The sequence below is a fragment of the Melanotaenia boesemani genome, chromosome 16 (genome assembly GCF_017639745.1).
Source record: "Melanotaenia boesemani isolate fMelBoe1 chromosome 16, fMelBoe1.pri, whole genome shotgun sequence".
NCBI classification, from domain to species: Eukaryota; Metazoa; Chordata; class Actinopteri; order Atheriniformes; family Melanotaeniidae; genus Melanotaenia; species Melanotaenia boesemani.
Genome location: NC_055697.1, coordinates 16,014,747 through 16,039,653, shown reverse-complemented (window position 1 = coordinate 16,039,653; position 24,907 = coordinate 16,014,747). Strand labels below are relative to the sequence as shown.

At 39.4% G+C, this 24,907-nt stretch overlaps 2 protein-coding genes across 6 annotated transcripts in view; one reads left to right on the top strand and one right to left on the bottom strand.

The window, feature by feature from the left end:
* The window catches only part of wdfy4 (WDFY family member 4), a 41,153-nt gene that overhangs the window by 6,647 nt on the left and 9,599 nt on the right, over positions 1–24,907 (top strand). Inside the window, exons 9-53 of one of the 2 annotated variants that reach the window (XM_042010248.1) lie at positions 1,046–1,278; positions 1,375–1,514; positions 1,865–1,995; positions 2,279–2,380; positions 2,489–2,679; positions 3,563–4,293; positions 4,446–4,539; positions 5,081–5,295; positions 5,409–5,500; positions 5,592–5,802; positions 6,037–6,113; positions 6,197–6,415; positions 6,543–6,721; positions 6,827–7,058; positions 8,130–8,287; positions 8,370–8,481; positions 8,569–8,759; positions 8,867–9,019; positions 9,153–9,226; positions 9,578–9,739; positions 9,896–9,990; positions 10,098–10,194; positions 10,329–10,531; positions 11,232–11,398; positions 11,475–11,594; positions 11,681–11,860; positions 11,954–12,103; positions 12,354–12,480; positions 12,587–12,738; positions 12,971–13,209; positions 13,301–13,422; positions 13,521–13,712; positions 13,799–13,905; positions 16,248–16,325; positions 16,433–16,624; positions 16,819–16,885; positions 17,078–17,292; positions 18,789–18,937; positions 19,046–19,157; positions 20,493–20,578; positions 20,665–20,727; positions 23,850–23,892; positions 24,008–24,127; positions 24,209–24,332; positions 24,431–24,537. In XM_042010248.1, the coding sequence (XP_041866182.1) occupies positions 1,046–1,278; positions 1,375–1,514; positions 1,865–1,995; positions 2,279–2,380; positions 2,489–2,679; positions 3,563–4,293; positions 4,446–4,539; positions 5,081–5,295; positions 5,409–5,500; positions 5,592–5,802; positions 6,037–6,113; positions 6,197–6,415; positions 6,543–6,721; positions 6,827–7,058; positions 8,130–8,287; positions 8,370–8,481; positions 8,569–8,759; positions 8,867–9,019; positions 9,153–9,226; positions 9,578–9,739; positions 9,896–9,990; positions 10,098–10,194; positions 10,329–10,531; positions 11,232–11,398; positions 11,475–11,594; positions 11,681–11,860; positions 11,954–12,103; positions 12,354–12,480; positions 12,587–12,738; positions 12,971–13,209; positions 13,301–13,422; positions 13,521–13,712; positions 13,799–13,905; positions 16,248–16,325; positions 16,433–16,624; positions 16,819–16,885; positions 17,078–17,292; positions 18,789–18,937; positions 19,046–19,157; positions 20,493–20,578; positions 20,665–20,727; positions 23,850–23,892; positions 24,008–24,127; positions 24,209–24,332; positions 24,431–24,537 (7,004 nt within the window). Of the gene's footprint in view, positions 1–1,045; positions 1,279–1,374; positions 1,515–1,864; positions 1,996–2,278; positions 2,381–2,488; positions 2,680–3,562; positions 4,294–4,445; positions 4,540–5,080; positions 5,296–5,408; positions 5,501–5,591; positions 5,803–6,036; positions 6,114–6,196; positions 6,416–6,542; positions 6,722–6,826; positions 7,059–8,129; positions 8,288–8,369; positions 8,482–8,568; positions 8,760–8,866; positions 9,020–9,152; positions 9,227–9,577; positions 9,740–9,895; positions 9,991–10,097; positions 10,195–10,328; positions 10,532–11,231; positions 11,399–11,474; positions 11,595–11,680; positions 11,861–11,953; positions 12,104–12,353; positions 12,481–12,586; positions 12,739–12,970; positions 13,210–13,300; positions 13,423–13,520; positions 13,713–13,798; positions 13,906–16,247; positions 16,326–16,432; positions 16,625–16,815; positions 16,886–17,077; positions 17,293–18,788; positions 18,938–19,045; positions 19,158–20,492; positions 20,579–20,664; positions 20,728–23,849; positions 23,893–24,007; positions 24,128–24,208; positions 24,333–24,430; positions 24,538–24,907 lie in introns of both variants that reach the window. The other variant, XM_042010247.1, reaches the window with a different exon arrangement.
* Positions 20,737–23,719, bottom strand: lrrc18a (leucine rich repeat containing 18a). 4 transcript variants are annotated; one of them, XM_042010252.1, is made up of 3 exons: positions 23,699–23,719; positions 22,768–22,857; positions 20,737–21,741 (listed from the first exon to the last, which is right to left on the bottom strand). In XM_042010252.1, the coding sequence occupies exon 3, from the start codon at positions 21,738–21,740 to the stop codon at positions 20,910–20,912; it is 831 nt and encodes a 276-aa protein (XP_041866186.1). In that variant the 5' UTR covers position 21,741; positions 22,768–22,857; positions 23,699–23,719; the 3' UTR covers positions 20,737–20,909. The 4 variants fall into 4 exon arrangements, with proteins under 4 accessions (XP_041866186.1, XP_041866183.1, XP_041866184.1 ...); XM_042010249.1 differs by having other exon boundaries at positions 23,637–23,713; XM_042010250.1 differs by lacking the exon at positions 23,699–23,719 and adding an exon at positions 22,977–23,036.

The window sequence follows — 24,907 nt, the reverse complement described above, 5'->3', positions numbered from 1 at the left end:
CTTGGGAATAACCTATGTTCCACCCCATCTAAATGCACACTCCAAAGCATCTAATTATCATTACTTGCATAGTTCAGCAAATATGGACTCAGAAAGGGGATTGCCCCCTCAAAAGGAACACATCCCCTTCATCTCTACTTTGCCCTCATATCACCAGCCCAAACTACACCCCCCTTCCTCCTTGATTTCCCACAGACCCTGACTCACCACTCCCTGCACTGCTGCCCCACTGCAGTGCACATCACCCCTCAAGTTAACACAAAGCTGAGGTGATTATGTCTGAGATGATGAAGTGGCGGCTCCCCTTCTAACTCTGTTAGGATGCCCCACATCCATTCACCACTGGCCTACAGCATCTAGTCATCTATCATAGATGTACACACACCTCTATCCAGCATGCATGAATAGAGCATCTATAATATACATAACCCCCCCTCCACACACACACATACACACACACACTTACAAACACACAACTGCCATCTATCACTTCAAGGAGCAGATCTGTTTCCAGCAGAGGGACCAGGCACTGTTTTATGCTGACTTGATATAGTTCTGATACAATTTTAAGTGAAAATGAATCCTATTATTAACCAGCTGTATGTTTATTTGCAACTAACACGAGAATATTTTGGCACCCAAATCTAAGACTTCCTCTAAATATTTTGACAATGCAGCAAACAAACTCTATCAAGGCAGATTAGACTACTTCTCTTTGCATTCATTGGTGAAAATCTGTTTGTTTTCATTCTATATATGCATGTGTAACTCAATTGACCTGTGAGATTCTGCATTTGCTGTATTGTTAATGTTAATGTTTTTCGTTTTCCTATGACAGTCATTGCATGACCTTGTCAAGTTTTAAATTTAAAACATCTTTTGGATGAATTGAACTCAAGTTGTAATTTTACTTCTCATAGAGTACCACACCAATATAATATCTTCAAATTCATTTAGACTACTGTTTATGTATTATCATAAATCTTAAAGGGTTGAACCATTTTTTAAGAAAATAATTGTTTTGACACTTTTCTATGTTTTACAGGGTTAGCAGTAAAGAACCTGCCTGCTTTCCACCTGCTGCAGGCCTCTTTGATTCGTTCCCATGATTCTTTGCTGTGCTGCCAGCTTCTTCGAACTCTACAAACGATATGGGAGAAAGATCCGGCTAATTTCTTCCTCTTGGAGTGGACCGTTCAGTCCATGGCCCAGCTTGCTGCCTGTGTGTGGCGTAAACCGGCACCAGCCCAAAACTTTTTCTTTTCAATGCTAGAAACGGTATGATCCCCAATAAGAACAGAAATGTTGCTCTACGTGCCGTCTCTAATACATCATGTATGCTAAATTTGTTTTACATGCTTGCTTTTCTTACAGGTGGTATTTAAAATGAATTACATCCCCCATGAGGCACTGCGAGCGCTACTGGGTGTACTGAAGCAGAGGTGGGCTGGGACACTGGCTGATGGAGTGGCGGGGACAGAGTTTGGAGTGGTGACTCTCAAGTGTTTTCACAAGTAAGTAGTGCTCACTGGTAGGACTGTTTCTCACAATCTTTCAGGATATTCCAGATTAAGATATTATATAAGAATGTATCCTCCAGTTCTAGTCAGGATTTTCTGCTTTAAGTTAACCAGCACAGTTGTAAAGATACTTTCAAATGTAACCATCTTCCAGTTGAACTCCAGCAACATTGTCTGATTTTCACTTTGATGGATGAGTACTGGACAAGTGAGACGGAATAATTGTGAAGTTCAGTTGGTTATCAGTAAAACATCTTCTTGGACGTGTTATGAAAAAAGTGTTTTTCATCTCTTAATTGCTTTTTTTTATTTAAGTTAAATGAACCCCATCTCTTTTTCTGCAGCATGACTGTGCACAGTGCTGTGCTATCCGAGGCGCTTAGTGACTGGGGATTGTTAGAGCTGCTGCTTGGGGAACTTCGCAGGAGAGCTAAGATCCTTAGAAAGGCTGGTGTTGCATCTTCCTGTAGAAAAGGTAAGACAACATATTTTTTGTTTCCTGAAACGGATTAAATCCTTATTGTGCAGCTGTTTGTTGTAGACAAAGAGTGATTGTCAGACATAAGATCATTCTATAAATATGGGATTAAGCTACACACTTGGTCATTATTATGTGCCCTAGCTTTCAAAAAGATCTTGTTAAAGAAAACTGATGTTTATACTTGCACACTACAAGTATGGCAGTGTGCTCAATTTTAACAGGCTCAAGTCTTTATGCTCAATCGACACTTGACACCTGCAGATCTTTTACTTTTTAGATTCTCAGCAGCTGCCATGTGCAGAGGATGGTGAGAGAGTGCTCACGACCGTCATGCTTCAAATAGTTTCAACCCTTACATTGCGTTCTATCAAGAACACAGGTATTGCATTTATCATCTGTGTTATAACCATTATGTTTTAAATTTTTATTTATGTTAAGGCTATGAACAGCCACTGTGTATTGTTTTTATTTTGTATGTGTGTTCCAGTTGCAGTGCGAAACCTTGGTATGGTTCCCTACATAAAGATTTTCTTGGATGAGAATCAGTATCGAGGTCCCACTTTGAGCATTTTGGAGCAGCTAGCTGAAATTAATCCTGATGAATTCATGAGCACAACCATCGGAGCCCTCTGCTCCTCCACACAGCAGGAACTCAGGTTAAAGCAGGACCTTTTGCAGGTACTTGTGTTGTACAAACACATGCAGTCACACCCCACACACATCCAAAAATACTCAGTGATCTCAGCCTATCTCTAAATGTAGTATGACTCCATATTGAATCCCAACAAATTGTAATGCACTTAAAGCATAATAAGCCTGTGAATTTATTTTCTTAGCATGTGGGACTCTGATTACATTATAGACAAATGCAGATTGATTTGCTAAAACTGGTTTAGCTGTTAACTCTGGACCGATTTGATTAGGCCAGCAGCCCTGTGCTGTGGCGTTCTGAAGATTACCAACTCTATCAGATCAGCGACTGGGACAGAGATCTGATTAAAGCCTAACTAAGTTACACACCTACTGTATGTGTCTATTTTTATAGATGGCAGCAAGAAGAGCACTTACTTGCTGATATTTTGTGTGTTCAGCGTGTGTGTCTTCACTTGAGCTTGTATGCAGGAGCCAGTATGTGTGGGTGTGTTCTATGTGCTAACATGGTTATAGCAGGTGGCAATCAGATTGGGTAAGACCTGGGTTGGCAAGTGTTGAAAGCCATTGTGATTACTCCAGTTTCAGTTAATCACATTTCCCTCTGCGTTCTGTCTCACACATTACCTACCTGATGGATTAGCTCTCTAAATTCAATAAAACTAATGTGATTTTGTTCACCTCCAAAAACTAGTTACCAGAAATGATTTATGTTTTATCTATATGTTTTATCTATTTTTCATGACAGTGTTTTAATTGAGTAGGAGGATCTTTCAAAAACCAAGTCTTTGAGAAAGGCTTAGTTCCTAGAGGAAAATACTGTGTCTCTCAAATATAGGAATCAGAATCTGCCTGATTGCATGTATTGTTATCGTTGAGTCCACATGCTCACTGTGATCTGTCTCACTAGTCTCTGCTGAGGGTGCTGGAGAGCCCTAACAGTTGGGATGCCTTCAGGAGGGCCGGAGGCTTCACAGGACTGCTGTCGTTGGTGATAGACATGGAAGGAGCTTTGTCTGACCCACTGAAGGGAGATGTATGGAAGACTCTGGGGCAACAACAGCTGCTGGATCTCCTCCTCCTTACACTGCACACCCTGGCCCTGGCTGTGCATCTTCACACAGTAAATGCGCACCATTTTGAGGTTGGTGGCCTTTATGAAAGGCTGTCAGAGGCTCTACTCCAACTGGGTTGTTTCCACACAGAAAGCCCAGAGAGAGAGAACTGGGATGAAGAGAAGGGCTCCTTTTCCAAGATTTCAGAGGACAACCCGTCACCTGGGAAGAGTTTCTTCGAGTTTGTTGAGTTAGCAGAAGCCTTTGGACCTCCTACACCTTCTTCCTGCTCACCCCATCCCAATCTGCCGGTCAGTCTTCAGATGTGTATTCGGCTGCTCTCATACCTCGACCAGTTTGCCACAGGAACACTCTCTCCTCAGGAATTTAAATTGGGACAGGAGCCTAATGATGGGTGTGGTGGAAATGGAGATGGAGACAAACTGCATGAACCAACAGGATATGAAGGAGCATATCCAGGACCCTTTTTTGCCCTTTCAGGTCCAAACTCTGTAGAGGAAAAACATGAAAATTCCACAAATACTGCACCCCTTAGTCCCACAATCTCCACAGAGACTCAGTGCAGGTAGATAATGTTTAACCATTTGGTGATGGTGAAAGACTGAGCCCAATTCATAAAATTTAAATTTCTTTTAAATTCATATCTAAATTGTAGCAACAAACATGCTAATGTGGGTCTAAAATAAAGCCATAAATTTTTTTTTGATTGTCTTACAGTAGATTCACCTGTGATCAGATTATTCTTCATCCAGGAGCAATCCGAGTCATTATGACTCTCCTTCCACATGTGTTCACTCCTGAGGACCCACAGGTACCTTGTTTTAGAAAAAGTAGTTGTTGCTTTGGTTGAAAAAGCCCCATGATAAAATCACATTAATCTTTAGTTACCTATGTTTAAGTTTTAAGGCTAACTTAAGAGTCACAGTGGTGGACTGCCTTGTTCTCTGACTAGCCTACTTCCACTCAGACGGTCTGTAGCTATTGCATTCAAAGTTTCATTTATTGACTGCTTGTTCGAAAACATGATTTACAAAAGCGTTTAGTCTTAGACTATATAAAACAAAAATGCCCTCACTGGGCATTCCCACTTCTTTCATTCATGTTAAACACAAAAGTGACTGAAATTGTCAAAGGTGAACCTAACTGATATGCACTCTAATTAGACATACAGTACCATTAACACAATACATAAATATCTTTGACATTTCGCCATAGCTGTTGCCACATTTTGCTCTGTTAATTTTAATATATTTTTTTTCTTTTAAGCTGTTTTAAACTATCTGTCTCTTCAACTGAACTTTTTAATTAAAAAAGTCTTAATATCAGACAAATTCCATTTTTCTCTTTCCCAGCTCTCTATGGAGGTCCAGTTCTCTCTGGCACACCACATTCAGGCCATGGTCAAATCTGAGCAAAACCGCCAAATAATGTGTGAGGGTGGGCTGGTTTCCACTCTCCTGGCACACTGTCGAACCATGCTGCTGGCTCCAAACCACCCATTACATCTATGTGTGACACGAATCTTAGAGAAGCTTTCCTCGCAGGCTATCTCATACTCTGATTTCAGGTCTGACATTGTCAGAGGTTTTTACAATTATTTCCCTGGTTTGTGCTACAGTATTCTGTATTTGACATATACTTGTTTCTTTGTTGTTGTTGTTGTTTTTTTTTATTTCTCAGAAAGTTCCTGTGTTTAGGGGACCCTCTCATGTGCTTAGCATACAAAACATCCAAACAGCTAGAATCACCAGCCAAAAATCCCGCTACAGATGGTACATATATGTTTTGTTGTTTTATTTTCTGTCTTGAACACAGATCTGAAACAGGTTGCTGATTAGATTTTGTTTGTGCTGTTTAAACCAGATCAAAGCACAGAGGCAGCTGCTGAATCGTCAGTAAAGAAACTGAAGCGGACCTTCAGCTTGTTACAGTCTACAACCTCTTGTGGCTCTGCAATCCCTGTCCACCAGATCATCAGTCTGGTGTCTATGACAGCACCACGCACATTTAGACCGCACAGAGTCTCCTCTTCACCTGCCTTTGTAGAGTTTGACATGAGTGAGAGTGGATATGGGTGAGCCCTTGATAGTAGTTTATATGCCTTTCTGCAAGTTATTGCTTCTGCATCAAGTGCCGACTGATTAAAAAAAACAAAAAGCACTTAAAATGTACTGATGTCCATATTTAATGCCAGGCATGTGCATTACCACATAATCTTAGTAAAGATTGTGCGAATGTTCTACATGAAGTGAAGTGATCATATTGCTATAAAAGGACTCATTTTTTTTACTTTGTGCTTGTACTGTAGCTGTCTTTTCCTGCCCTCTCTGGCCACAGTGAAAGGTGTGACTGCTGATTCAATTTCAACCGGTGGAATTGGGGGCGGTAAGTTAGAAATTATTTGATATATATCACTTTCACATATGTTTTTTTTTAATAAACTTTGTAATATTTTTCTCATTTTTTAGAATGCCGAGGTTTTCCACCTACAGCTGGTCTCTCATTTGCCTGCTGGTTCCAGATCAACAGATTCAGTTCAGCCTGTGATTCCCACCCAATCCGTCTGTTGTCAGTAGTTCGCCACATGTCCCGAACTGAACAACAGTACATCTGTTTGTCAATCTCCTTCTCAGCCTGTGATGGCTGTCTGGTGATCTCCACTGAGGAGGAGGCATTCACATACTTAGGTAAGCTTGATAAAGTTTTGTTTTGCATTTGTCCTCTGTGAGAAGAAATTTGAGAAATTTAAGTTTCTATCTCTAACAAATGTTAATTGTTTTAATTTATACCCATTTTTCCATGCTTGTTTGACAGATATGATGGAGCCTGAAGTTTCCACTCCAACGTCTTTGCCTACGTCACTGCGTTTCCGCTGCTCTAGCCTGCTGGTCCCAGGTCAGTGGCACCATCTGGTTGTTGTCATGGCTAAAGATATGAAGAAGAGCTGTCTGATGTCCGCCTACTTCAATGGCAAGGCTGTGGGGACAGGAAAGGTATAACAAGAGGAGAGAAATAAGAAACCGATAACTGAACAATTTATTACTCTAATGGAGTATTTATTATAATCATGTATCATGGCCTCTCAATTTTCCTTTTAGATGAAGTATATTCAGCCATTCCCTGGTCAGTATGTCTCTATGGACCCCACAGCTGTGATTGATGTGTATGGACTGATAGGGACACCAGCTCCCTGGAAGGAACATGCAGCTCTTGTGTGGCGAGTGGGTCCTTCTTACCTCTTTGAAGAGGCTTTAAGTTCTGAGGCTGTGGGTGTTATGTATGCACAAGGCACCACATACCAAGGCAACTTCCTGGCTCTGCGCAACATGTGTAAGTCCTAAGATCTTGTGCAACAGTTATACAAGATATCTAAGTATATCATTTGTTTCCTTTGATTAAGATCCTTGGATGCATATCATTGTAAATTAGTGATATTGCAGTGCTGAGGTCTTGGACCGAGTGGCAAATAATCCTGGAAAGTTTTTGAGACACGTCTTTCAGATGTTTTGATGACGTAGGCGATGCCGATTTGATTTGTGGATCGATATTTTTTATTTCTGCTCTGAGATCATGGAGCCAGTGAGAAAAAAAGAGGATTTCCCCTGTTTGGCAGTATTTGGATTAAAATTTTTCCAGCTAACATAAAAATGAAAAATATTTTTTATTCCAGACGGAAATTTCAAAGTTGTACAAGTGTGTGTGTGTGTGTGTGTGTGTGTGTGTGTGTGTGTGTGCCTGCGTGCGTGTGTGTATGTATGTATGTGTGCATGTATGTAAGTGTATATTTAATGACATTCACTGCCCACAAGTCAATGCAAGTACATTCACCCTGATCACCTTGCAAACTTAATTTCCACTTTCCCTTGTAACTACTGTATTTTAAGATTTAATTCAGTAAACTACTGATATCATTGTGATAGCTTGACCTGTTAAATTCTTTATCCATTAAATGTCTTCACAGAGCAAATAACACCTTAAGAATATTTGCCCTTGAATGAACTGATTTGATAAAAGCTTCAATGCTTTAGGAGGCTTTACTTAACCATCACTACTGTAAACGTGTTTTGTAGTTTTTGAGTAATGTGTGACCCTTGACTAAATTATCATTCCTCTCTAGATTTTTGATAAATACAGTTTTTAATCAGTGATTTATTTACTTGTCCATTTAGTGACATTTTCCTATGCATCAGCATACAGGATATTATTATGTCGTGGAGCACGTTCCATCCATGTACAGTTTATTTTTGCTGAAACAAGAATGGATTGAGATTAGAGCAACTAATACTGTTGCAAAATTACATTTCTTAATGCCTGTTTTTTACATGGGCATCATATGATAATCATGAGTTTATGTACAAATATTTAGAAGTAGAAGTTATTGCACACCTTGCCTGTGTCCAGACCACGATCCAGATGCAGATGCTGAGTCCCCCCCTTTCAGACTGGTCCCAGAGGAGAGGATCTCATTTGGCATCAACCCAGCAATCTCTACCTTAACAACTGTAGCCCAGATCAGAGAGGATTACAACGAAGTGGATTGTAGACTGATTGCAAAAGAGGTAAGTGTAATGTGAATCTTTGCCAAATCTGTATTTTTTCCTGTTTTTACATAAAACTAGCTCTAATTGTGCATAATTGCAGATGGGAATAACGTCTCGAGATCACTCAACGCCTGTTTTACTCACTCAAAACATCAGCAAGCACCTCAATGGTACCGCTCGCACCATAGGAGCCGCCCTGATTGGACATTTTGGTAAAGAAGTATTTAAAAAGTTTTTTTCAGGTTGTAGTAGCTTTATACATATGCACATTTTTAAAACTCTTGGGTTTTTCTTTCTAGGTGTGCGAACTTTCACCCCCTGCTCTGCTTCCAATGGTTTCTTGTACATTGGTGGGCCTGCAGTTGTTCTGAGCTTGGTCGCAATGGCACCAGATGATAGCTCCTTGTATGCAGCTGTTAAAGTTCTTCTTTCAGTGCTGGAGACTAACTCTGCCATGCAGCAGGAAATGATTCGCATCAATGGATACAAGGTTTTTCAGATATTTTTTAACAGTGCTTTAATAAGTAAGCAGGCATGAAGATCTGTTACTGTCCAGTTGTAATCTGTTTTTCCTGTAATAATTTGCCTTCCTTGTAGCTACTAGCTTTCTTGCTGAAGATGAAAAGCAGTCTGGTCAGCCACCGAACTTTTCAGCTGGTTCTGTGCCTCTCGAGTTCCTTGGAACTGAGCTGTGGCTCTGGTTGTCTTCAGAAGACACCTGCTTTCCAGGCTTTGCTGTGCGACCTGGAGGTAATATCCGTACTTTAGTATAAAATTTAAGAAATTGAAGAAAAGAATGTTTTTGGGCCATGCAACATTTATTTGCAAAAATTACAATAACCTAGAATAATGGCTGGTCTCTTGTATTATACCATGTTGTAAGGTGTGGCAGAACACGCCGGATCATCTGGACCTCTCCGTTCTGAACCACTTTGCTGAAATCCTGAATTCCTCAAGGTAATTTCTATATTATAGTTATAGCCCGTGACCAGATTTCACATATGTGGTAGATCTAATTAAATTTCCTGCTAACTGACACAGCCAACAGGTTATGTAACACAATAAGGAGGCTCTTGTTCTGGATTGACGGCAGACTTTATTGGCTGTTCTGTCAGCACCTGTAGCAGGCTGTCATCAATATCAAGGATTTGTAGAAGAGAAATAGTCAAGGGAACGTTCAACAGAATCATTCAGAGGCTGAAGAAAAGACTGAACATGTGCATGAATTGCTGAATTAGATTTTCTGTCTGTGGGAACAGATTGTGATTGATATCAGTGCTTTTTCTGTTTCTCTCATTGTGCCCTTAGTGGTGACGCCAGGAATGCAGCAGTCATACACAGTGTGGGCCTTTTGCCAAAGCTGCTGTTAGAATTGTCTGATCCTGCTGTGACCTTTCAGAAGGCTAAAATTATTTCTTGCGTCATTACATCGCTCCTAAAGTCTCACTTAACCTCTTTGGACATAAGCAGGTAAAGTCCAGAAGTACACCAGCGACTAAAAACTTCTCTCAGTAAACAGGTTTTGCAAATTTGTGTCAGATCATGTTTGAAGAATAAGAAGCCTACATGTACAAAAAAAAAACAAACAAAAAAAAAAAAACATGTTTTTATTTTCAATGTGGACAGACTTGGGCTGTTCTTGGTCTACACACTCCCTCCGTCCAGTCATATGACAGAAAGCAGTGAGGTATCTGATGATGATCTTTCACACGATATGCCAGGTACAAGTGTACCACACAGGCACATTTCACATTGTTCATTTCATTTTGTTCATGTTTGAACACATTGTTACAGATGCTCACCCAGGCTTGTCTTTATTGTACTGTAGCTGAGAGTTCTGGTCCAGCAAACCTCATCTGGATCCGCAATCAGATACTACATGTGCTTTGTGAAGTCCTCAACTCTGACAGCCTTCTAATCAAAGAGTAAGGTCACTCTTTTCCTTTTTTTGCCGAACCAAACACCCCAAATCGGAGCAAACACATATCTTCTCATGATGCCATGGCACAAATATTTAATTAAATTAAATCATGCCTTTTTTTCTCCCTTTCCCAACTAGTCAGAAGAAGACAGTGTTTGGATCTCTTGGCAATGATTGGTTCCTGCTCTTCCTTCAGGCCCACCTCCACCCCTCTACCGTGAAACTGGGTCTCGTCCTTCTTACACATTTTCTGTCGAGTCCCAGCCAGCAGAGCAGCTTCAGAGAGGGGGTGCTCCCAGGAACACTCATAGAGGGCATGGAGGAACCGTTTGCTATCATGGGTGCATAAAGTTGATCTTTTTGGCATTTTATCTCTTTCAATGAAATCATGACATGATTAACAGTCTTTTTAATATTCTGGTACACACTTTTTTTCAAACTAAGTAAGATTATATAAAAAAAATTATAAAGTCCAACTGTTACAGTAGCACTACACTGCAGTTTAGTTTTGAAGTATTTTCATAAGACAAAAAAAAAAAAAAAATAGAATCAAAGTATTTTACAAAAATCATCAAAAGAGACAAAACATCAGAACCAAATAGAAAATATATTATTTAGCAAAACAGGTTAAAAAAAACAAAGCAAAAAATATTTTTGTGTTTTTGTGGTGTAACATACACCAACATTTTTCAAAACACATTTCAGATAAAACATTAAAACACGTACAGGTCAATTGAGGGACTAACTCATCAACATGCATTCACACTCGCATGCAAATGTTCTGGGACACTTGCTGACAGGTTCATACATTGTCTCACCTGCCAGAGACTTAACTTGGGGGGTGACTGGAAAATCTGGAAAGTCTGGAGTAAATCATGTAGGCATTTATGTTCTCACAGGCACAGTGGGCTTGAGCTCTGTCTTCATTTAAATAAAATCTCATTTTGACTAGTAGGGATCTCTTACTGTAATGATCGTTTTAGTAATGTGACATTTATTTAAAAACCTTTTTTCATGGATTTTTTTTGGCCTTGTCACCAGAAAACCTTCATGCCCATCCATGGTCTTATGAGTGCCCGAGTGCCACATGCCCAGGCTTTGATGTTCTACCTGAGCTGCTGATTAGACTTTCTCACCTGCCTCAGGTGTATGAAGCCCTTGCTGCTCTGCTGCTGGGAGAAAAGGCCAGTCACATTGCAGAGAAAAAGGTTGGTCACTTGTTATTGTAGTGAAGCCTCCATTTCGTCAACTTCGTCATAATTTCTTATTGCATTTTTCTTATAGGTGCATTTGGACAGTCCCCTACAATTGCTGATTGACAGCCAAGCGGACACTTCTGCTCAGCAGCTCTGTGTTGAAGCTGCAACGATGCTCCTGCATTTAGTCAAAGTCATCATCACTCAGGTTGGAAGAACTAAATGACAAAATGACTTTAGATCTTGTACTGTTAAACAGAAATTGATCACAAATAATTAACTTTTTTTTCTTAGTCTATTTTTCCAGCTGAACACAGATCAAGTACAGATGATTTATGGAAGTTACAGCTTCCAGCAAGTGTGATGCAGTTTCTTTGTCTCCTTCACAACCTCCGGCCAAGAGACCCACTGTGGGCGTCACCCACCTTCCTCCACACACTTGCCGAATGTGTGTATCCTCTGGAGGTTCCAGAGGTTTGTGTGTACTCTGGTTTTACAAAACTTTTACATTATTCTAACATTTCTCATGTGTGCAGTCTCATTGGCTTGTTTTTGTACTTTCCTCAGGTTGTCTGTCAGCCTTGTAGCCTTGACAGTGAGGACACATTCAGCACCACCAGAAAACCAGTACTTGACTTCATGCGTATTCTGCTGATGGACAGTCTTCTTAATGTGTGTCCCAACACCAACACCCATCCTCTGATTCTGCTGTTGGAGGTGATTCACACCAAAGTACAAGCAATTATTTTCTGTATTTAGTTATTTAATAGATTACATAAATATAAATGGTTAAAAATCTTTTTAAAGAGTATAGTTTCATTATGTAAAACTCCCATTTCTCCAGAAGGTGCCACTCTATGCCCATTTACTAAACAAGGCAGAGCCATGGCACTGTTGATGAAATTATTCACCACTAGGAGGGATGGTGCACTAAGATCTGCAGTGTTGACCTGTTTAAATGTTGCAGTTTTACCCCGATGGTTCATCACTGGAACAGAGGCAGAGTTTTCTGTCTGAGCTGGTGGAGCTAATCATGAACATCATCCACATGCTCGGCCATGAGGATGACAACAACACTCATCTCAGCTCACAAGGTGGAATAACAGTGCAATGTGCAAGTATTAACTCAGTCTAGACTAAATATATCTAGACAAAAAAAAAAGGTAATTTGCTCGTCATTGCTCTTGTTTAATTTTTCAGGCTGCAACAATCAGAAACCTGAGGGACAGATGGGCACATTCATGGAGAATGTGGTGCTTTTCAACAAGACTTTACTGCAGAAGCTTTATGATGGGACATTCATTGCAGACTCTAAGACTTTTCTCGACTTTCTTGCAGATCAAATTATGGTGGTAAGACAAACACAAAGAGATATGTACCTACACGAATATCAAAGCAAAATATGTTTACCCAAAAATTAGATATTTGAAATGAATAAAATTAGAATTTAAAGTTGATATTCATTGACAATTTATAGACAGTTTACCATAAACAATGAGAAATATATATCTTCCCTATAGAACAGTCATGATTCATTTTAATTGTATACTAACTGATAACAAATCTGTTACTGTATGATTTTAGACTCTGGAGAAAGGTCACACTCAGAAGGAAAAGACGGTGTCTGCGCTCTACTCATGTACCAATAAAGTCCTGATTTATTTCTTGTCTCAATCGCGACATTCTCAAGATGAAAAGGAAGCAGTCATCAGGACGTTGCAGACGCTCATTGAACGCTGGGATGTTGTCATGGCAACTTACAATGCAAACGTGAACTTCATTACTTGTCTTCTTCATTGCCTGTTATTGATTCGATCTGGCAGGTAATGACAACATCAAACTCATACATTTATTTGTTGATATGTAGCTGAAACCTGGATTTAATGGTAAGTCACATTATTGCACTTTTTATAGCTACCCTGAAGGTTTTGGATGTTTGGCCCAAAAAGCATCCAACAGGAAAATATCGCCATGCCTCTTGCCTCCCAAAACCAGACATCTTGAATGCTTCAGCAATGGACCAGACACTACTGCAGGTATGAGGCCCAGTATGATAGGGCTTATTTATATTAATCCCTTTAGCCTGACCAGATTAGCAAACCGTCAGTCCAAAATGTGTGCTTATATATTCCAGATGACAGACAACTGGTGTCCTTAGCAGAGGCCTGCTGGTCAAAGGTCCTATCAGAGAGGCAACATATGCTTGAAGAGACTTATAAGATAGAGATCTCAGCAAATCACACAGCAGCAGCGAACCCTGTCAGCATGACCAACATTAGCCCACTGTGGGAGGAGATGGCATGCAAAGCCTGGCTGCTACACATAGGTCAGCTCAAGCTATTCTAATAATGGAGAAAGAGAAAATAGTTGACTTTCACTACCATGGTGTTGACTTTTTCTATATCTTTTCAGAGTCTCAGAAGAAGAAAGTGGCCAGCAGCTCACAGAACAAGTTTGATGTTATTAGCAGTGCTCTTCGCTCTGTTTTGAGAAAAGGTCAAGAGTCAGTAAAAGCAGAGGTACATGCACACTCCTTTCTTCTGTGTTTCTTTCTTTTGGACACAGAATAGTTATATTATGTTTATACTTGTTGTCTCCTTTGTGGAATGTGGTATGGTTACCTCCTGAAGCACAGATATTCATCCTAAAATCACAACTGTGCTTGTGCTGTGGGCCATCCAGCCCTGTGGGGATGTTTGATTATTTCTTTAAATAGATTTGGATTATCACAGCTGATTGCCCCTGAGTGGGCTTTGTAATTGATATCTGTTAGGCCTATCCATGGGAACACTCGCCACAACACACTGTTTGCTGCTGAAGGTTAAAGACACGTTTATTGTTGTTTTTCCCCCCAAAACACGTGGCCCACATCATTAGTTCCCCCACAACGCATAAGACGTCGAGCCATCTGGAGTAGGGAGCGGGGACATATTACTCAGGCACACAGGCATGAAATTACCACGTTTGTGTGTCTGTCTCACACCCAAGAAGTGTATGAGTGTTCTTGTTTGTGTGTGTCTCCTGCTCACAGAAATCATGTCGGCAATTACAGTGGTACCAATCTGATGAAAACATTATTCATTTGATGTTATTCTTTATCATATCAGTCTTTGACAGGCTATCAGAGAAAGTGATGAATTGTTTTTCTGTCCGAGATACAAAGAAGAAGAGGAAGGGATGCTTTCTGTCTTCCTTTTTTTTCACATTTTGCTGCAAAACATTGCAGCATGTAGTGAGCATTTAAAAAGAAATTCTCAAAAATCATCAGCTATAATTTTTTTCCCATCCGTCCTCATAGGGAAAAAACTGAGTCATTAATTAATTTCTGGATCATCAACTTATGACCTTTATTTGGCAAGTTATGAGCTTATGGAGGTCTCTTTTCAGTGACTGGATCCATAGTTATGGAAAGTGTAGTTTCTTGGGCTTGCATATCTATTTTTATTGAACAAAAAAAGGGGAAAAAAAAGAGAGTTCTACTGTAGGTAATGAATGAGAATATAGAGAGCGATAGGCACACTGTGTCCTCAGTTAAGCTTCAGTGCAATCCTTTCAGAGATTTATTTCATCAGCAACTGCAGTTTCCATAATCATATCTGTGTCCTCATATTAGAAAGATAATTAACAGCACTAATGATCACGTTAAGTTCATTACACATTCACTGCCAGCTCAGAATGAAGTTGACATTATGTTGCCTTATCATCAAAGGTGGCGTATTGTTGGGAAGTCATTAAAATGGAAATGAGTGTGATGTTCTGATGTTAATTGCAGAGGGAAGAGATGAGTTATGTATTTAATGCAGCATTTAAAAAGCCAATGAGGTTCCTATCTGCTAAATAGGGTAATTAATGCTATATATTACTTATGTTTGTCCAAATGAAGGAATGAAATTAGAGAGGATGACGCCGACATGCTGTTTATCTGTCACAACATGGCTCTAGTTCGCAAACTTCATTATTATTCTTTTCTGTCTGTAATATTTCTATAATCTTCCTTCAAATTGCGTCTTCATTTCTTTTTCTGTGGAGCTTCTCATTTGGATAGGCAGTCAGTCATTTAGAGAAATAGTTTTCGTTCTGCAGAGGGCTTGTCAAAGTTTGTTGTCAACTTTTACGCTTGGGTTTACTGTGTAAATTATCTGAAAGTTTTGCATCTCTTGTAATTCAGAAGGGTTGTATTCTGTTTATTGTGCTTCAAATCAATTATTCCATTCACAGGGAACAAAGAATTTGCATCTGTAAATAAAACTTGATATAAAGAGTTAATGTGTGTTTGCTCAGTCAATTAAATGGCTTTTCTGGGTCAGCTGTGAAGATGGACACATGTTGTTTCACTAGTCTCTCAGCGAGCACTGCTGTGATGATGAGTTTAATGAAGCAGTTAACTGTCAGAATATGATCCTAGTGCGTCTGCTGAACATGAGCATCCTGCAGTGTCAACGGTCCTCTGTTTTGTTTAGGGTTTTTTTTTTTTCTCTCTTAATAAACAAAACAGACACTGTCTCAAACACAATAAAGTTGCACACACAAACTTACCTTGCCCTTGACGGTAGTGTGCTTCAGTGATATTAATGTTTATGTTAATTACATCATGCCAACAAATGATTACATTTGCAGACAGGGTTATTGTAACACTGTAGCCACTAGCTTATTTTGCCCAGTGAATGCAATTTAGAACAGATGTAATTGTATGAATGCATTGTAATTGCATGAGGAAACAACAATGCCATTATGCATATACAGTTTTTGTGGGCATGATTCGTTAGTTTGTGTGTGTGTGTGTGTACCATATGGGCTAGGGGAAGAATGATTGTGCTATCCCTCTTTTCATTTGCAACCATTTTTGTTTGTTTCTTTGTAGGATTTTCTGTCCTACATGGAGTCACATCGGCAGAGAGGCCACATCATTTTTGAGAATATGAGGACAAACCACTTGCAGGTTTGACTATTGAAATAAACATTATTAAGATGCAAAAACAGGATTTGTAATAATGTTTGTCTTTAATTTATCTGTGTCCTCGGTCCTGGTTTGTGTCTGTGTCACAGTTGCGAGTTACTGAGTGGGAGAGTGTGAGCTCCCAGTGGCTGAATGTAGAGGCCGAGCTGCTGAGGGAGAGAGCTGTGTTTGGTCCTGGCCCAGGGGTGCTACTGAGCCAAGACTGGGTGCAGGACTCTGCTGAAGGACCCAGTCGCACCAGATCACGCATCCGCAGAAAAGCCTTGAGACATTCAAAACCGGTATAGTATTTCAGATTCAAGTAATATCTGTGTAGCAGGTCTTGCTCAGTTTTTTTTACTGCTAAATCTACTGTAGTCTGCACAAGTTAGATGAACATACCCTCCTTAATGTCTCTCATTAGTTTGTGGAACTCCTTCATTTTTGAGACCCAGAAGCTATTGTAGCCTTGAAAAATGTTGTGTTTTTACAACAGGTGCTAGGAATGCTGTGTCTGGGTTTGAGGTCTGAAGAGAGCAAAAGCAGAAACGAGGGAGACACAGGTAAAGTTTGTCTATTGAATTTACATCCACATGTAAATAACAACTGTTATTTTCATTACCTTAAAACTAGCTAGTTTAATCTACAGTCAGTTGTTGCATTCTGTTACTTTACCACTAGATGTCCCTTATCTTATGCATCATTTTTCTCTGTTGTAAAAAAAACCAAAAAAAAAAAACATTTTTTTGTAACAGAACCGAAGATTTTGTGTGAAGTTGGAGCAGAGGTTAAGGAGGACAATGCAGATGGAGGACAGTGTTGTGATCGGTTGACATTTTTCCCTGCTCTGAATGAGACAAATTCTGCTACTGAGGGTCTACCTGAACCCTTCATCCCTGAACCCTGCTCCCACACACAAGACTGCCCAGACATGCGTATCATCCTGCAGGAACTTTACCCTGGAGAGAAGGTACTGTGCCATAGGATGTTAGTATGCCATGCCAATAAAAGCATCTCTAAATACAACTACAACTTCTCCCCACCCTGCTGATATGCACATTCATAATTATCTGATGCAGACTAAGGGATTCCAGTAGCCCAGTGCTGCTATCAGAATTTTATCCTTCCTCATTAGTATAATATTTTAATGTTGAGGCCCAGCACAGCTCCCCTCATTCTTATTGTGAGTTAAAAACCAGAGCACATGTTGACAAGGACTCTCATCGCTCCGGCAACCAGCCGTGGCTTTTAATGTTTCTGACTGAAGTATTAATAAAAGCAGTAGGAGGTGATGCAAGCTGTCTTACATCTGCTTTGTAAGTGTGTGATGTGTGCAAGTGTGTCCTCTTGTCTTGCAGTGGTTGAATGCATGACTCCTGCTGAGCTTCCTGTCAAATGAACACAGTCATTAGCTCTGAAAAATGCACACACACTCATAGACTAACACTCACACAAAGGGACACCCACTCATAATTAGCTTGCCAGCGCCAATAGTGTGATTATGACAATAATGTGTGTGGGGAGAAATCAATGGTCTGACATTAGGCTCTCAGTCAATAAAAGTCCTCCTTTTCTCTCCTCCTTCCCATCATCACTGAAATCACCCACAGACTGATAACGCATATCTGTCTGGACCACAGTAAGGAGATAGGGAAACAATTTCATTGTTATGTATTTACTTTTTGATAACAATAAATTTAACTAGTTTAATCTAGTAATTGTTGGCAGTAGTTTGTTCTCACTGATGGAAACTAACATGACACAGCTCAGTAGCTGATGTAGCTGAGACTCGCTCACCTTGACTTCTCTTAAACACCTCCCCACAATAAGTGATCTTATTCATCATGGCCTGTCTCTGTGTGTACTTTAAGACAAGAGGTTCTGATCACTTATCAGGTTTCCTATTGTGTGTGTGGCAGTGATTAATTTTCCTAATAATGGCCAGGCAGGACCTCCTCCTTGCCCACCAAGTGTGTCAGTGTGTGTCTGGGGGTAGGGACTCTGATTTGATTAGTATAAATTGTGAGGGGCCTGCGGATATGTTGGGACCCCATATGGTTTTTTTGGACACTATGTCCCAGTGGGCCTCCAGGGGGGCCTGCATAGGGAGACAGCCAGGTGCACACACCCGTTGTGAAATGAAGGGAGACAATAGAATTATCTACGCATTATCACAATGCAGTTAGCATTAGCTCCAACCACTGCTGAAAGCCATTCACTTTGGTGCTGGATGAAACCCTGTCACGGTGCTCAGAAGGGACCGGGCCTTCTTATCGGCATCAATCAGCTCTGATAATGAAGTGCTGAGCAGTGTCTTTTTAATAATGATTAAAATATGTGATTAAAATGATCAATCAAGTAAAGCCTGAAGTGCCAGTGTATCTGCCATGTCATGTCCTGAGAGAGAAATGTGCTCATGTGTATTGTGCCTAACATAAGGCTTAATGTGTCTGCCTTTCTCTGTAGATACAGGCAAAGATGTGTGTAGTGATGGTGAGTAGCCTCAGAGTCACAGAAAGTTTGCTCCTGTTTGGGAAGGACAGCCTGTTCTTATGTGAGGGATTCACTCTCAGTCCAGCTGGAGATGTTTGTTGCAGGAAACACTACCCCAGCAGGTAAAGCCGTCAAACCTGCAAAATCATCTTTGCAATTCATGAACTGTGCAGTCCTGCTCTCTTGTGTCAATCAGACAATCAATTACTTTCCATATTCCTTTCCCCCAGTGTGAAAGATTCCTTCATTTCCACCATGCTGAGTAAGGAGCCATCAGCCAGCTGCAGACGCTTGCTCTATGAAGATGTCAAGGAAGCTCGCTTCATGCGGTTCCTCTTAGAGGTTAGATTTCCAAATGGTCACACAGTTGACTTTAATTAACATGGGTCTTATCTCCAGATCATGCCAGTTTAAATTTAGCTGATAATTTAGTGTCTTGCACAAACAGATACACACACACACACACACACACACACACACACACACACACACACACACACACACACACATATATATATATGTATATATATATATATATATATATATATATATATATATATATATATATATATATATATATATATATATATATATATATGTATATATAAAATAGATGTAGGTAATCTACTTATGTTTAATTTGCATTGTTAAACATTTTTCAAGGAAATGTCAGTTTCCATTAAAAGAATATAGGATTTATCATGCATGTTTTCTCAAAACAATTTTTTTTTCTCCTTTCCCAAAAATCGTCCTCACACTAAAGTTTTAGTTTTATTGCTTCTTGTGTTTCATATCTTATTCAAACCATGATTAATATTTGCACATTGTCATTTCCTAAATCAAAGTTTATTTATTTTGTTAGATATTGGTAATATTTTCTGATTTATGGAGAGAAAAACTAACATTTTAAAACCTTTGACTCTAACATATAGGCAAAATGTAAAGGTTTTGTGATTTTGGCTTTACACAGTAACCCAAAATGTATGCTAGAAATTTTATTAGTTTATATTTGATTAGATAGGTTAGATGTATTAATTAACCTTTTAAACCCTGTGCCTTTTTAGGCCTCTGCTGGAAAAGATACATGCCCATAAGGAAATTAGTATATTTATATCTCTGCAACCACAAAGTCTATTTCAATACTTTCATAGTAATGTCATAGTAATGGGAGATTTTGTTAAGATATGTTAACCGCTGTCAAGTCATTGTACAAAGTAAATATTATTTCTGCAAAGGCAAACACTGATAAAGTGAAACAGAACAAAGTTTTGGTTTTAGTACAGACAGTCCAAGTAAAGTCTCCAAAAGCCCATTTTGTCACAGTTTGGTCATCCCTTCCCAATGTCCCCAAATGGGCAGACCTCAGTTTTTGAAATATTTTAACATTACATTTCAGTAATCTTGTCATGCAAAAAAAAGAAGAAAAAAAAAAAAACAAACCCAAACAAACAAACAAAAAAAAAAAACAACAAAAGCATTTTTAACCATACGTGATCTTGCTATATTCATCCTCTAATTGCCTCTTGCATCTACATTAGCTGATTCTGTGTGTGGATCACATAATCGAACAATGAACATGTTGACTCAAGTTTAAAAAGGGATCTAATGCACAAACAAATATGGAGACAAATATTACCATATCTGAGTTAAAATAAATCCCCTTTACTGTTGTTACAGGACAATGCTATCGAGATCTTCATGAAAAATGGACACTCAGCTTTCCTGGTATTCCTGAATAAAAACCATGTCTCTGCATACAAAAGGTAACTCATTTAGATGTACTGGATATTTAAAAAAGGAATTATATTTTCAGCATTTTGACTGACCTTAATTTTTTCCCTCACCTCAGGCTGAGCACTGTCGTACCAGCTTTAAAAGGCAGAGCGGTTGCTGAGGTCATTGCTAATGCTAAGTAAGTGTTGTCATTTTACTAAGCATCCAAAAACCATATTTAAGAATATGTTTTAATTTCTACATAATACATGGAAAACTAAGGAAAAGATTTTTTTGCACATGCATATTAAACTCTGTAACACTGCTTTAACACTGCATTCCTTACAAGAGTTTTGAGTAATTTGAGTAAAATTTAAGTAATCAGCAGATGTTTGGACGTTTGATGGTTTGCTTGTCTTCCACCTTCTCCTTTATTCTCCACACATCCTGATTAACTTTGGCCACTGAGTTTGGTGTCATCAATCCAGAATAATTCCTTTTCTTTTCCTTCTGAAACACATTACCAGCATCACATCCTCTCCCTCTTGTAAGGCCTTCTCTCTGTGCTTTCGTAAGGCATGTACTACACAGGCAGCTTTCGTGGACCAAGAAAGCATCTTCTTTTAGCTCTGGCTTTTTCTTCTTCATTGCCTCACCATCCCCCTGAGAATATGTAAAAGGATTTCGTTTCACATTCACCTTAGTGAGGTTGCGAAGAACTTTCAAAAACTCTGGTGGCTTGATGAAGAGATTATCAAACAGGCCTAACTCCCTGAGACTGGATAAGCGCTCCAAGGTGGGAGGCAGGGCATCCAGCTGGTTCATTCCTAGATTGAGACTCTTCAGGTTGGTGAGGGAACCCAATGAGGAGGGTAAACCCGCAGGGGTTAAGCAGTTGTTAGCAAGGTTCAGGTGGGTCAGTACCACCATATTGCCTATGGACTCAGGTACAGATTCCAGCTTGTTACTGTGGAGATCCAGCCATATGAGTGATGAGAGCTTATCAATGTTATCAGGGAGTTTCTGTATCAGGTTGCGGCTCAGATCCAACTCGTCCACATTGGGCACTTTGAAGAGACATTTTGGGAAGACAGTTATACCCATGTTGCTTAAAGTGAGTTTACGTCTTCCATCCAGGGTTATCCGTATTGCCTTTTTTGCAGTCTTGAGGGTCACTTTTGTCCTTTTGGCTCCCTTTCCTTTGGGCATCATACTGCAAAGTACAGAGAATTACTGAACAGTTTAGTTAAAAATTTCAGCTCGGCCTCCCTTTCCTGATAGCTGCCCCAAGAGACTGATTTACAATAGTTTATCTACTCTACACCAGCACACAGCACTGCAGGAAATAAATTTGTTATGTGTATGTTTATGTGTAAGTATGTGTGTGTAAAGCTGATGTGATTTATTCAGATACAAGGGCCTATGTATGGCCTGGAGCAGCAGGGAAAGCATGCACTCTGAAGAATGAGAACTTGAGCATTGTGTGTGTGTGTGTATGTGTGTGTGTGGGTGTGTGTCACAGTGTTGTCTGCATTAGTGCATGCTCACCCTGTGTTGCCCATGGGGGTATTTAAGAGCACGACTCTCTAATTAAGGCTAATGCTTGGAACAATAGGAGAGGCGACACCGGGTAATACAGCAAAAACAAATGAGTGTTGATGCTCCCTCACCATTTAACTGATTGAGTTGTTTGCCTCTTTTCAGGCGAGAAAGGTGTATGTGTTTGTGTGAGTGTAGGACATCCACATGCAAGTGTGTTGACAGACATGAACGCACTGTATTCTGCATGTGTGCACGAAGAGTCAAATCAGGACTTTGATAAATGATAGTTGGGGAGTGTAATGAGGGCTTCGCTCTTCTCCCCTCCCTGTCTAAAAGAGCAAGGTGTGTGTCTGTTTGTGTCTATGTTACACCCCAAGGCCCTCTCTCGCCTCATTCATCATCCTCAGGATGAGAGAGGTTATCCACTGGTGCTTGTTCCCATTATAACCTCCTATAGGAAACTATTCCATGAAATTATTGCTTGCAATTAGATAACACACTCTGAGCCAAATGCAATGATTGATTTAGTGTAGTTTTACTAAATAATTTGGCCATGACTTTATTGATATTACAAAGTGGATGCACTTACGATTTCAAGCTATTCATTATATACATCCTTACCATAATTAATCTTTCAGCTTATATCCTTACACTAAACTTTCATCCACATTTTTAACATATGAAAATGTCTACTCACCATATTTTATCTTCTTTTACCCAAGAAGGATGTTAATCAGATTGAATAGCTTCTCCTCGTTTTTAGAAACACACCATTAGCTTTGAATCCCTGTGAAGGGTTAAAACAAAGAAACGAAGGAATGAAAACAAAAATCCATTACTTCATTACTGCCAAACACCTTAAGACTAAATGTAAAAGTTGTTGAGCATTTAGAAATCTCATAATACCTTGTTACCCTTTCAGAAAGAGAGATCAAGAATGTACTGTTTCTGTATACTGAGCCTTCTTTCACCAAACAGGGAAAGTCACAGTTCCTGTTGTTTAATAGTGTTACTTAGCAACTGAGCTTGGTGCTGGACTTTATTGCCATGTTACTAGCCCACAAAGGGAGAGGAGATTTCAGAAACAGCTGATCACTTTTCCAATTTGAGCACATTTGGGCACTTTGCAAGTAATGAAATCTTCAGCACAGTTGTTTTGTATATATATATATATATATATATATTGTTCACAACTTATTTAACTCAAGACATTTTGATTGAACAGGTTTTGGAATCAGCAATTAGTTTAACAGGAGCTTTTGCCATAGTGTCTCTATATTCAACACTCCTTAAAAAACATACAACCAATGTTTTTGCAGAGAAGCAGGAAATCTTTTGACAGAATGCTGCTTTTCCTGTTTGACAAGTAGTCTTTAACTAATATCATTAACTAATATCATTAGATAAGGGAAATATTGTTCTCTCAGTTTGCTCATGCAGACTGCCCAGTCTTTGGCAGTATGTTTGTTAGAGTATGTCTATGTTTTTAAGCAACCTACAGATGGCACCATGTGCTACAGTCCTCCACATCCCTACTCTGTATTTATATTACACAGTATGGCTCACCTCAGTCCCATAACTGCTCCTACAGCTGTGTACACAAGATTTTAGTTTCCCGAGTCACTCACCTCCACTCTGCTGACTCTGGGCTGTGTTACATTTAAATTCTGGTTGCTATGCAACACAGTAAGCAAAGGAACTTTTGTGTTGGTAGGTACTGCTCAGTGCTCAGCCTTTGTTGCTAATGTAAAGAAAGTATTTGCTTTTATTGTACTTTAGAAAGACTCCTGTGGTTGGAAAGACAGCCCTCGTTAAATGGCAGGTAATGCAGTAAACACATCTTTTCAAACATTTGTTTGTAGTTTTTTGTGCTCACTTTAATTATGTTGCTCCACTTAAAAAAATATATTCTCTATAATTTTTTTTCTGTCCTCTAGAAAGGGGAGATGAGTAACTTTGAGTACTTGATGCATCTGAACACTGTTGCTGGAAGGACCTACAATGACTTGATGCAGTATCCGGTTTTCCCCTGGGTCCTGGCTGACTATCAATCAGAGGTAGCATCCCAAAAAACAACTTTGACTTGAACATTTACATTGCACTGTGTTGCAAGTGTGATTGAGCTCTATCCTTCACAGATAATTGATCTGTCAAATCCTGCAACTTTCCGTGATTTGTCCAAACCAATGGGAGCTCAGACAGAGAAAAGGAAACAGATGTTCATCCAGAGATATGAGGAGGTGGATAACAATGAGGATGAAGGTACCTCAACTAATTGCTATTTCTTTTCCATCACTGCTATGTTTTTGTTTTCTTTTTTTTTTCAAAGTATCTCCTAAATTTTTTTCACTCTTTAACAGACTTGTCTGCACGTTGCCACTACTGTACCCATTACTCCTCAGCCATCATTGTGGCCTCCTTCCTTGTCAGGATGGAGCCTTTTTCACACACTTTCCAGACACTGCAGGTAAGACCACCATTATCAGGAAATGCGAAAGAAAAGAGATACTACTAATAATAATTTTTATGCTCTTAAAGTCTGTGTGCTTATATTAGACCAAACCTATTGGTTACTAGTTACATTAAATATGGGAAGAAAAAGGCCCAAATAGTTACTGACCCATTTCTTTAATTAAAAGTGCTTGTTAAGGATAGAGTAGATGATGGATGAATCCATCTTGATGACCCCACCTGGTGTCTAAATGATCTGCTATTAAGTATAAAACTGATCAGACATGTTCCATTAAACAGACATGCTCCTGCCAATTAGGCTGCACAGCCTAACATCATAATGAAACAAAACATTTTATATATGGCATAAATTAAATTTTCAGCAA